Source organism: Carassius carassius, chromosome 29 (genome assembly GCF_963082965.1).
Source record: "Carassius carassius chromosome 29, fCarCar2.1, whole genome shotgun sequence".
NCBI classification, from domain to species: Eukaryota; Metazoa; Chordata; class Actinopteri; order Cypriniformes; family Cyprinidae; genus Carassius; species Carassius carassius.
In genome coordinates, this window is record NC_081783.1 from 4180463 (window position 1) to 4194135 (window position 13673).

The 13673-nt window shown below is 37.1% G+C and overlaps 1 protein-coding gene across 1 annotated transcript in view; it reads left to right on the top strand.

The window, feature by feature from the left end:
• LOC132109441 (arf-GAP with Rho-GAP domain, ANK repeat and PH domain-containing protein 3-like) overlaps positions 1–13673 on the top strand; it is a 33696-nt gene that overhangs the window by 180 nt on the left and 19843 nt on the right. Inside the window, exons 2-5 of the mRNA XM_059515505.1 lie at positions 9749–10779; positions 10875–10921; positions 12392–12483; positions 12580–12641. Of these exons, the coding sequence (XP_059371488.1) occupies positions 9821–10779; positions 10875–10921; positions 12392–12483; positions 12580–12641 (1160 nt within the window). The 5' untranslated portion in view covers positions 9749–9820. The remainder of the gene's footprint in view (positions 1–9748; positions 10780–10874; positions 10922–12391; positions 12484–12579; positions 12642–13673) is intronic.

Consider the following 13673-nt stretch of genomic DNA (forward strand, 5'->3'; position numbering starts at 1 on the left):
ACAAGTCTAGATTTGTAGCGTGCAGTTTGATTCATATCTGAAGGCTGTCCACTGTTTAAAGTTGTTAGGTGTGCCAACTCTTCATGAGCGTTTATTATTATAACTCGCTTTTCATAGTCTCGGTGATCCGAAATGATCTCAGACCTCGTGAAAAAGGTAAAAGTGCTGTCAGATGAAGCATACTTTTTAGTTAAGTTCGTGACTTGAACTATTAAGTTACCCAGAAGAGTGTTGACTGTTTTCATTGATTCTCATGCACTGCACTGTAACATGTAGCCTACTGTAAGATTGGCTCTGTGGGGTATTTCTCACTGAGGAATCCGATATCTACACGCTTTACACCCGCTAAATGTCACCGTTTAGTTTAGCTCTGATTTAGAAACAGCCAGAGCTAATTTGCCAGTTCCTTACAGACGCAACAACTTTGGGAGTCACCGGGGAATTTGCAAGAATAACATGCCATTTTTATTCAGCAATTTATATCCCTGATAAGGAGAAGCTCTACAATTATCCCACACTGTAATTTATATGCCATTTGTCTAACTGAGCAGATTCTTAAATGCAGAAGTTCTCACAACATGGGCGAGTGTATTAATTGTGATAAATCTCATGTTGCATAATCTGACCTGTATTTCCCTCACTGCTCTTCGTGATACTTGGAGGATGGGACATATTTTCAGATTCAGGTTTGACCATTGGAATGACCCATATAAGGGTTCTGGATGTGATTTTTAATTTTAAGTTTATAATCTAATCCAATGTTTTTATCATGTATGATTATTCTTGAAATATCGCAGACATTTGGTTAATCTACTGTATTTATTCTGATTCTGCAGCTCTGCTTATATCCCTTATAGTTTTATTATGTTTTAGTGGTTTATAACAGAAACACTCTTGCTACGTAATATAATATAATGCAATTATTTGATAAAAAATACAGTTAATACACCAATATTAAATATAATTGCAATTTTACACATTTTAAAATGTAAATTATTACTGTCATGCAAAGCTGAATTCTCAGCATCATTACTCCAGTCTTCAGTATCACATGATCATTCGCAAATCATTCTAATATGCTGATTTTAATGTTGAAAACCGTTGTGCTGCTTAACATTTTTGTGGAAACTGTCATAAAAAAATTCAGAATTTTTTTGATGAATGTAAAGTATATAATATAATGTAATACATTATAAAAAAATGCAAGCAAAACAATTAAATTGGCAATGTCAAATGTATTGCAATGCAGGAAAAAACTAATGCAACAAATTATTAAAATAAACATATATTATGTAAAAAATAAAAAGAGAGGAAGTTTTTGATGTAATTAATGTTTTCATAAAAAAAAAAAAAAAAAAAAAATATATATATATATATATATATATATATATATATATATATATATATATATATATATATAGTGTGTTTGTGCATGCATCGGCTGCTTCAATTTTCATATCTGAATTTTCTCTTTGTTATTGGCTGTTTTTGTTGGGCAATGGGCATTACGTGATATAAGAATGTCTTTAAAGTGAAAGCATAGGTTATCTTACAGCAGTGTATTTTCAATGGAGTTAGGGAACTGAGATCTCAATATGTGTTTGAGCAAGCATCCAGCATATTAATACACAAGTGTGTTCTGTCATCTCAGCTACGCGCCTCCACCAGTTGTGAACAATGACGTATTGTGTCACACAATAGTGCTTCACTGTTATTTATACACCCCCCCCCCCCACCCAGCACACTGCATCCCAAAAGCCTCCTTGATTCCTGCATTTCACAAATTGCTTTTGACTCTACAGCTTCCACTAATTGTTCATTCTGGAAGCCCAGGGATGTTTGAGTATGAAAGGGGATCGCGTTTAGAGATGTTTTTCTCCTTTGGCTCAATCACAACCCACAAACCAGTGCTATCAACAGGTCATGAAGCATGCTTTTCCATGAATAAAAATAAAAACAACAACAAATCATCATGGAAAAGAATAACAACAAACAGAAATAAAAGAACTTCAAAAAAGTTAGGCCTATTCAATTAAAGTGCATTCTTACTGTCCTCCCATGAGACTGAATTACATTAGCTGAGGCTTTATTTGATTTATGTGTTAGTCCGTGCCTATGCCATTTATTGAATGGTGTGCTAATGTGTTCACTTCCTGTTGTGTGTACTGTTGAGATGCAGAACCGCAAAAGTGGTGATGTTTGAAATCTCTCGGGAGTATGAAACATCATTTGAAATGCAAATAGTAATTTTCCTGCTGATATAGATTACAAGATCATTAAGGGATCATTCTGTCACAGAAGTGTTTCCTTCCCATTAAGTTTTGGCCAACTAGTCCATTCCATTCCATTATGGTTTGAGATTGTGGTGTTTTCACATGATTTTCTCATTAGTCAACTGGTTGGCATTGAAACAGCTTTTTAGGTTGGTCCCAAAAAAGGGCTCACAGCATGACTAGCATCAGTCGGAATTAGTGCTTATGACTTATGGACTATGCAAAATAAATAAATACAAATATTGCAAGCATGTACAACGTAAGTAATTGAAAATTCAACACATGTTTTGCTCGAATTACTTGATATTTGGAAAACCTGCCAAAAAAGGCTACAGACATAAAAATGTAGGTTGCGGAAATACCAGATTAAGAGATCTTAAGGGTTAGTTTACCAAAAAATGTAACATCTGTTATCAATTACATATCCTCATGTCATTCCAAACTTAGGACTTCTTTCATTTTTAAAACATTAATTAATGTATGTTTTTCTGCATCAATTGAAAGTCTATGCAAACCCAAACTTTGATGTACAAACAACATCATAAAAGTAATCCAGTACGAATTGAACAGTTTAATTCAAGTCTTCTAAAGATTATTTTTATGTGATGAACAATGAGGTTTATGCAAGCACAGTTGATCTTCTGTGTTTATCATACAGTGGTGGTTGACACTGTCCCAGCTATGGGCAAATAGCCCAACTGTCTTGTGGTAAGTCTGTTGAGACAAGGCTAAGGCAGACAGAAAAGCAATGCGCTGGAGGTGCACAATAGGTGGGCCTTAAGATGAAGGACCCGGCATTCTCCTGGAGCCAAGATGGGGGACCGGTTGTCCTGGGACCACCCTTGCCACTGGGATTTACCTCATCATGGTTAAGATATTGTTTCTGGCGATGACACATCCCGTTTGGCACTTTAAATGGCGATGTGATGTCTGGCAATGGGAGCAGGTATGAATTGACAATGTCCCACCCACACTACCTGCATTTACCGGTGGGGATGAACAGCTGTCAGTATAGACGGTTTCAACGGCAACAACATAAACAAACGTTACTGCGCATGCACGCTTTTGCGGACCTAACTTAACTTCCGGTAGACTTCCAAATAGAATCACTAACAACAGCCAAGTCCCTCTAGAGTAGATATTTTTTGATAACAAACAAAATATGTTTGCTGCGTGGATCAGGCGGACTTAATGAAAATGCAAATCCATTCTTTGCCAGCAGGAGATGTTTTAAAGCATAGACATAAAGCGCGAGAAATAGAGGTTTCCCCAGTAATAGCTGTAAACAAAGCAGAGCTGGTACACTCACACGCTGCTTTATCAGGCATATAACATGCATGTCTTGCTTCAGAAATACAGCGATATAAATAACACTTGTGCCTCGTTTTGATATTTAAACATAAATATAAGGGATTATTATTATTAAACGTGCAGTACATATCGTTACTCATGTTTATTCAGCGAAGCCTTTTTGAAAATCGATCAGTTTTAAAATTGTGGTGAGTTTCCAAAAATAAATAAATGAATAAAACACAACCACCTGAGCCCTCAGTCTACTCATCGCCTTGACTTTAACTGCGTTTGTAGAAGGCACTGCAGCCAGACCGATATACACAACACAGACCGGAAGTTAACTTAGGTCCAGGCGCGTGCGCCCGATGAAACCGTCTATAGTGCCTTCTTTTAAATATCTGGGGAATATTCTCGATGAGGACTGTGGCATCGACAATGAAATCCAGAGCCGCATTAAACAGGCAAACAGCAGTTGTCTTTGGGAGAATTTGTGTAGAGTCTTTTAAAACCAGAATCTTCAACCCTCCACAAAGGTCGCCGTATACCAAGCGGTCTATGTCACCACCCTGAAGCTAGGGTAACCTACAGCCATCACATCAGGTCCCTAGCACACTTCCATATAAGCTGCCTTCAGCGCGTTCTGGAAGTTACCTGGCGTGATCGTGTGCCTCAATCTGAAATACTTAAAAACCAACTGTAGAAGTATTGAGGCCATGATCACCCATCACCAGCTGCAGTGCCCATACATATGCCCCACCTGCACCAGGATAGGACTGTTTAGCCTTCAGAGATCTCACTGTTAAAGGTCTGGACATCATCATTGGATTATGATGGACAACTGAGAGAGAGATCATACAGTATTTGATGTGCTCTTTGTATTTGCATTGATCAATGTTTATATATTAATAAACACTTAAATGTCATGTTCATAAAGTTATTTAATGTTCATAAAGTAGAGTTGGATTGAACTGCTTATTACTTTTACAACGTCTTTTGGTACAGTACTTTTTAAAGCATGAACATTTTGGTTGCCTAAATGGATTGGCAAAAATGATGGTAGACTATTAAAAATATTTTAATTTGTGTTCCGAGATAAAAAAAAATCTTATTGGTTATAAAATGATTTGAAGGATGAATAAATGATGATTGACTTAAAACTATCCCTTTAACAGGACACTGTGTGTATGTGTCCAATGTGCATCCTGTTTTAACAGCTTTTAAATGTTCCAATTTTAAAGAAATCTGAATTGCATGCTAAAAGATGGCATGCAAATGAAACAGCTGTACTCTAAGTAAAAAATGTGTGGAAACGTGCCATTTTCTAGGTACAGTGATTGCCTAGGTTAGTATGAGCTCATATTAACGCAAGTCTTGTTTGCTTGCTTCATTAATCATCACTGGCTTCATTTGGTAATACGGTTTTTGGTAAAACCGAATGGAAAACCATTGAAATTAGTGGCTTTGAAAGACCATAAAAGACTTATTCTTTTAGTTGCTTTGGTGTCTAGTGTTTACATGATTATCTTATGTAAAAGGGTTCAGATTTCAGGTGTTTTGTGGAGGTTTTTAAAAATCAGAAGAGCTTGTCAAGGACACAACTTGTAGATTGTGTGACAGTACTTTCTAGGTCAAAACAGTTTTATTTTATGCAACATTATCAATGTGTAGAACGTTTCTTATGGTTTCAGCTGCGATCATCTGTAGTTCATCTGTGTATCATGCGCAGTATCTCTTTTCCTCTAGCGCGGGAGAGAGGAGGAGGGTTTTGTTTGAGGGACAGCTGTATCCTGTGTATTCAGTTCGGAGAAAACCCAGATCGGCCATCAAGATAAATATAGTTGGAGTGGGGCGGACAGAGCAGAGCAGGGCATAGTTTTCCCAGCTAAATGCACGTTGATTGTTGTTTGAGATGGTAGAGATGTGGAGGATGATTTGAAGATGCTGCTGGAATAAGATGGTATGTCCTGATGGTTCCAGTTACCATCTTAACCTTGTCTAGACCTTCATCTACGAGAACAGGCCTGCCTGAGACCGTCTCCTCATTCATCAAGGCTTTTATCTGAGGGATCCCCAGGGCACTCGGTGGAGGGAATGCACTCATTAGACAAACACCCCGTTAATAGTGCATCATTCCAATGCGTCCATCAAAGCCTTTTCTTGTAAGGATGTAGGGTGTTTGGGATGGTTACTTCTTGCCCAAGCCATAAAATTATATTATGATCTCTTTTTTGGCCAATTTATCATCCATTAGGCAAAAAACATGTTCGCTTTGTACCTGTAAGTCAAAAAGAAATATCATTTTCTTAACAAGCCACATGGTTTGATGTATTGTTAATAGTTTAATATTTAGGCTTCTTGGTTCGTGCAAATCCTTAACCCTAAATATAGGCTATAATATTAATAGTAATACAAATAAACAGATGACGGTTTGCTGTGCTGCCTTTTGTTAAGTGGCAAATCAGTTGTCTGATGCACTGTGTGCTGTCATCGTGAAATCGTGGTTTGATCTTTTGTGGTTTCCTTTTTCTTTACAAAATATTCCGTCTTAACCACAAAACTGTAACTGTAGTACATGTGGTTGCAAACTGAAACAAACATTGGGAGACTGTATGTCAGCCTGATAAAATGTGATGTAAATATGTGGTAATGTGGCTGTGTGGTGTCACTGAAAAATCCATGAACATAGCTATTTTGTTAAGGTGTAAAGAAATTGTACCTGCTGTCAATTTAGTGAAACAAATCCATAATTGGATTGTGAGGAATAAAGCAAAAAGTGTAAGCTGTTAAGCTTTGATTCTGGGTACAGTACTATTAAAAAATGTTTTTAAAAAAAGCTATATTTTTTAATGTTTTTGAAAGAAGTCTCTTTTGCTCACAGAGGATGCATTTCTTTTAAAACAATCTGTAATAATGTAAAATGTTATTTAAATTTAAAATAGCCATTTTCTGACTTAATACATTTTAAGATTAAATGTATTCCTGTGATGCAATGTTGAATTTTTAGCAGCATCATTACTCAGAATCAGAATCAGAATGAGCTTTATTGCCAGGTATGTTTACACATACGAGGAATTTGTTTTCGTGATAGAAGCTCCGAATTCCTCCAGTCTTCAGTGTCAAATGATCCTTCAGAAATCATTCTATTATGCTGATTTACTGCTCAAGAAACATTTCTTATTTTTGTCATCATCGAAACAATTGTCCTGTTTTGGAGAAGCCGTGATGTATCTTTTTTAGGACTCTTAACAGAAAATACAAAAGGACAGCTTTTATTCGAAATACGATTATTTTGTAACATAAATGTCTTTGCTGCCACCTTTGATCAGTTTCATCCATCATTTCCTGGACAAAAATATATATATATTTAAAAGAAAGCCTTTTCAAGAGTAGTTTGAATGAAATGCTGATTCAGAGCCACTTTGTAATTGTCATGGCACTCCACAATGCACATTTAAACAAGAATCAACACACAGCCAGCACTTAACTGTGGAAAGTGGATGCAAAGAAGAAAAACTAAAAATAATTTTGTATGCAAACAGATGTAAGAGAGAAGACCAGCTGTAATACAGTCAGCAAATTTTACAGTGACATCCTCTCTATCAGTGACATTTTTTAATTCTGAACAAGTCTATAAGAAATTTTCAAACTTTTATGTAAGCTATGTTAAAATGTACAATTTACAGAAGGCAGATATTATCTACAGAACCGATCTGAAAGGAGTCTGTATATTAATGGCTTCAGGCTGAATTAATTGCAGATGTTTTGCCACTGGTTGGCTTGTTTGGTTCACGATGACAGTCTTGCTGAAGGGAGTTTTCCTACATTGCTGCTAGGGGAAAGAGACAACACCCGGACCCGTTTCTCTCCTTTCCTCAGGTCACACTTTATCAGTCCGCCTCACAAGCTTCCTGCCTCCCCCTCTCCATGGGATCCGGTGAATCAGAGTGACTGAGCCAAAGGTTAGCATCCAGCGTCCAGACAAAGGAAGACGAGGATGTGACTCATCAGCCTTTTTTAACAGCCTTCCAACGTCTGCTTTTCTACTCGGAATCAGTGTGGTTGAGCAAAATAGACCCTGTTGACATTATCATGACTTTTTAACACATTTTTGACTTTTTATCGTGTTTCATAATTGAATTGGAGCGATTGTGATCTCTGCTGCAAATAGAAAGCGTGCTCGTAATTACCTCCGATTTGAGATGACCCTGAGAGAGAACACTGTGCATCCTTTTTGGGTTGGGGATGTACACCCTGTGATGAGTGTTGTTTATCCAATCATCTCTCACACCCGTCAGGCTCCGCCCCTCCTGGAGGTCATGGAATCTAGCAGCTCTCTGTTCCTGGGTTTGGCTGTATGCCACTCGTAGCCTTGAGATTCCTCTTAGGACACCGTTCTCAAGTGCTGTCAGTCTTTTGGACACGCAGTCAGGAAAGTGTCAGGAATGTTTATAAAAAAGCATTCACACTTGGTTGCTCCCAAAGTTATGCCGTCCCCGCCAAACAAGCTTTGGCCCACCCCCGCTGATTTTCTCCCAGGCCCAGCCTAGTGGAGTCTTTTTTTTCTCGACTGGTTCCCTCATGTGCACCACGTTTTCAGCCACTTTACCTCAATGAATGGAAGCTTCTAAAAATAGTCCTAAGAAATATGACCGTTTTGTTATTGCTTGCATGTGCGCCGTGTTACAGTTATCATGGTTCGCGATACTTTAATATTTCCATTTGTGTTCACCCTGAATGCTCATTTTCAGATGTTACAAAGATTTATTTTTGTTCGCTCAATGATTGTTTTGTTCCAGTGCAGTGGTTTTTAAGAGAATGTGAGCGGGGTCATGCCATCGTCTGCAAATGTCATGGTGATTCAGTCTCAGGCGGATGAAAAATGCTCTCTGTCATAAAAGACCATTAACCTCCCTGTAACTATCAGCCGTGTCAAATTTAAAAAGGTGGACATTTATTATTTTGTAAGATTTTAATTACTGGTTGTCTTTGCATTAAGGCACAATTTTAGTATAATAATTGTATTATTGTATTGTTTTATTGAAATGCATAATGAGTATAATATGTACAATATTATTGTTATATAATAATATATAGTTTTTTATTGCTAATTGTACAATGCAAAACAAGGGGATTTCAGCAATATATAACACAATTACCAGGATGAACACAAAATAAATATGCAAAAAAAAAAACGGGGAGCAGGATTTTAGACAAATTGTTATGCTTATTATTTTTATTGTCAAAATCTACTGTAAGCTTTTTATTCCTTCTCCATTATTTAAATAAATGTTTAACTGTGCACATGTACACAAGTATTTGCATATAACAAAGAACAAGAAAACAAAACACACACACACACACACACACACACACATACACACATACACACTTACACACATACACACATACACACAAAACATCTCCGTACCTTACATTACCACCTCTGTTCTTAGTTTTCCGTTAGCACTTCACCAACACCACCATGTTTTAAGAATGTGTTTTGTTTTACATTGACATTTTTGTTATCATTTGTATCAAATTTTTATATTTGTTACTCAAATATATTTTCAATGTAAAGTAATGAGCTGTTTTACTTGCAGGATAGGCTATATGTTTATAAATATAAATGTTCTTATTTTTTTTATCATGGTATAAATGAAACAAAAAAAAGAAAAAATGCAATAGAATATTAACTTTAAGGATCTTTTCTGTCATTTCTTTCACATATTTCCAAAACTGTTTAATTTTTTCACACTCTCATATGGAATGATGTTGCATACCTTTACATTTATGGTATCTTAAGTGAGTATCAGGGACATTTTCGTTATATTTTTGCAATACAGTTGTGGGTTATGGAAGTCCACATTAACCATTTGTATTCCAGCAATGTCTGATGAGTGTTCATTGTTTATAACTGAGTATTTTTTACATACTTCCATTAGTCTTTGTTTGTATAATATAATGTATTTTATATATTGTTTATGTGCTGGACTGAGGGTAGATCAAATTATTGGTGGGTTATTAATAGTAAAAAAGGTAGCCATTGACTTTCATTGTATGGAAATAAATACTATGGAAGTCAATGGCTACCATCAACTCTTTGAGTTTTTATTTTGTGAACTATCCATTTAAAGAGGTCTTTTCTTTGCAGTGAAGCCTATTTTCTTTGCTTGTTTTCTCAGATGAAGGACTGGTGTCATCTTCTGCTCTTGGCTGGAACTGCTGCTGTTTTGCATGCAGCCTAATGAGCACCCATGCACACTATGGCAACAGCAATCGGTCCATGCTCAGATGCAGAGGACCTGTTGGCTTCCATCCACCTCGAGAGGTATCTGGACCACTTCCGTCAGGCAGGCTTTCTCCTCGCCCGAGACTTCTGCCATGTGGACAATGTGGCTCTGAACAGGGTGGGAGTCACTGCCACCGGCCACAGGAAGCGTATCCTCAAACTAGTCGAGCACATTCAGCTGATCTGTGAACATCAAAGGAAAGAGCCCACGCTAGATCGCTGTAATTCAGAATCTGCTATTCACGAGGTGACCCCTGTTAAAGCAGAGCCTCATTCTCCTTCAAGACACCATTGCACTGCCTTAGAAGCCTTACGTAACAGCTCGGCCCCAAATCTTTGTGCACAAGTGAAGCGCTCGTTCTCAGAGCGGAGCGCTGGTGTTGTAAAGCCGGTACCAAAACCAAGAACTGTCTTCCACCGATTAAGAGCAGAGAGAATTTCTTTACCAACACAACATGAAGTGCTACCTTTCCAAAAGTCATCTCAGGAGCCGCTTTTAAAAGTTGCAGAAGGTTCATCCTCCAGTACAGACACTGTTGAAACATCTACTGAATCAAAAAAGGGCTCTTGCGAACCAGGTTTGAGTAATAGCACTTCTGCCCCAGAGACTAGTGATCCGTTACCCCCAGTGCCCCCTAGGTTAAATCGAGGAATTCCTCCATCCACATTCAAGAGAATGTCGGAGCAGGAGCGTCTGAGCACCCCACCCCTCCGCACCCCTCCTGAGTCCCCGTCAAGTTATCAGTGCTCTCCCTTCACTAACACACCCGGTTCACCTCCAAGTTCACCCTGTTCAGGGCTAGAGATGGTCTCTAATGAAATCTACTGTGGCACTTTACCATACACTCCACGTGTGCTTTGGAGTCGCTCTGTACCCATCCCCCCTCCACGCCAGAAGGTCAGCCCATCCACTGAAAATCATAGGTAAACTCTTGTCATTCTGTTGTACACTGATTCTTACGACTGTGGCAAAGTTTTGTCTAAAATTATACAGCTAACTATAGTTTCTCCTCCTATAGCACTTTAGAAAAGTCTGACTCAACTGAAACACCTAAAAGAACATCTGGTAGGTTTATGACTGACCCTTATTTCAAACTTTGTTGTGGAAAATTGTATTATTTACGCAGCCTAAAGTTGTTCCTAATATTTATGACTTTCTTTCTTCCAATGAATGAATAATGTACAATTTTCTGTACAATGAAAGTGAACAAAATTGTACAATATATAGTATTTGTGTGAAGAGCAGATGAGAGTTTGTATTCAAAAGTTTGGGGTCAGTACAATTGTTTGTTTTGTTTATTCTTTTGAAGTTTTTTCTTCTTCCAGAAATTAAATTGATCAAAAGTGATGGTAAAGACATTTATAATGTTTCAAATAAATGCTATTTTTAAACTTTCTTTTCTGTAAGAATCCTAAAAAAGAAGATCATGATTTAATTTCCTCAGAAATATTTAGCAGCACAACAGGAAAAGGCAAGGTAAACTTTTTTCTTTTCTTTTTTTGGTATAACCACTTTTTTTTTACTAAAAATACCATGGCTAAACTATAGTAACGATATTTTTTCACCTTAAGATGACACATGATGAATATAGATATTTATTATTACAAAAAATTTACAAACCCGCTCCAAAGTTCTGGTTTGAATCAAATGATTTGCGATATGTGAAGATCTGATCTAAATCAAATGACTCGCAAACCCACTCTGTAGCCCCGATCTGAATAAAAAGATTCACGAATACGCTCAAAAGTTCTGATCTAAAACAAAGGATTTATGATCCGCGCTTCAAAGTTTTAGATTCGCAAACCATATCATTCAGATTGGGACTTTTTGGCGCGTAGATCGCAAATCATTCAATTTGCAAAACGATTTGCGAACTCACTCCGAGGTTCCTGTCTAAATCAAAAGATTCATGATACGTTAAGTTACGATCTAAATCAAATGAATTGCAAACCTACTCCGAAGTTCCTATCTAAATCAGATGAATCGTACATGCTTTGAAGTCCTGATCTGATTTAAATGATTCACTATACACGATCCAAAAAGCTCACCCATAACTATATCTGACTGTACTTGCTTTTAAAAATCATTACAAGCAATGTCAAAATTAAAAAAATTAAATGCTCCTTTGATCTGTTATGTTTTGATAGTGAATCGCTTCAATTGATCGACTGAAATGTTAATATGTAATAATATGACATCACGTGACAAATAAGACTGGAGAAGACTTTTTTACTGTTTTTTTTTTTAACAAATGCAGCATTGGTGATCATAAGAGACTTCTTTCAAAAACTTAAATCTTATCCAACCCCAAACTTTTGAACAATAATGAAAGGCACTAAAAACTTACCATCCATTACTGCCTCACTTGTGCATATTTGCCTTTTTGTGTTATGATTTGAGAGCTACTGTATGCTGGATAGGAAGATTTTCATTAAATGTTGGCTTTAATGTGCTTTACACACTGCTGTGTCATATTGCATTTTTATCATTTATTTTATCTTATGAATTTATGTAATGCTGCTATTTTCTGTTCAGGCGACACAGCATCTGCTGAGGATGAAGATGAAATGATAAACCCGTACTGTGAAACTGTTTTCCACAGCAGACGACAATTTCAGCATTCAGAGGTGAGATACTTAAGTAAAAATTATCTCTTAAACCATTTTTTTTCTCATTTTATGTCCTCCAGTAGGTGGAATTTATTTATGTTTGAATGCATTTAGGTTGCGAGGACCAAAAGTGAGGAAAAGACTGCAAATAAAGACAATAAACAAAGAGAACATGGGTAAGTCCAAGTATTTCCATGAGAATGTTTGGTTTGCCCACAGCGTTATATCCAGCTGCTAATCATATAGGGACACCTAAAACAATGGGATAAAGAGAGTCAGTAGTTGCGTTTCCACTGTCGGGCTAAAAGCGGGTGTGCTAGTGCGTGCCAGGGCCAGTAGCGTTTCCACTGTCACTTCCGGGTCTTGATAGTGCCTCGAAAACCTTGGGCCAAAGCGGGGCAGCTGGGGCTAGAGGAGGGGTTATGAACAAAGGCGGAGTTTCTCTGAGTCTGGAGATCGGCAGCCGCGGATCATAACAGAAAGTTAAGCTATAACACCAGCATTAAAGACTTTTTAAAATAAGTTTCAGTCAGCAGTGAGTGTTTTAAATAACTTGATCCGATGTGGATTATAATGACCATACAAGGCAGAAATATTTATAAATGATGCAAAAGACTGTGTAAGCTAGGCATTATTACCACAGTAAATATGACCACTTGAAGAAAGCAGACGTCAGCTTCTTATTCTCTATCACAATCGTGTATCTATTTAGTAACTTATATTATCTGTCATAAGTCTCGTCTCGAGAGTTTAGCTCTACGTAGCCTATCATAAAAATGTAATAATCGTTTTTGTTCGGGAGCTTTTATAAAAATAGAGATATTATCATTCATTCTAAATGTGACGTATAGGCTACTGTGGCTACAAATAAACAGAAACAGACTCGACTGAATAAGCAGGCTATTTTCATAAGCGTTAAAAATAAATAAATAAAATTGAAATACATTTATTTCTGTGTGACTAATTTTGAGTCCTGATAGATTAATTCATTATGACCAATGTATCACTTATTCTATAGTAAAACGTCGATGCTTTTGAATTTAGATATTTAACAAAGCATGCAAACAATGTTCGTTTTTTGATCGCGCTAGTTCCAGTGATTTATTTCTTATTCGTTTTCTGATAACTTCTCTTTGTTGGTGAAATGATGGGGTTGCGTGATGTTGTTCCTGAGAGGCGTGTAAAGGGCGTGTTTTAGTGAAGCGCAG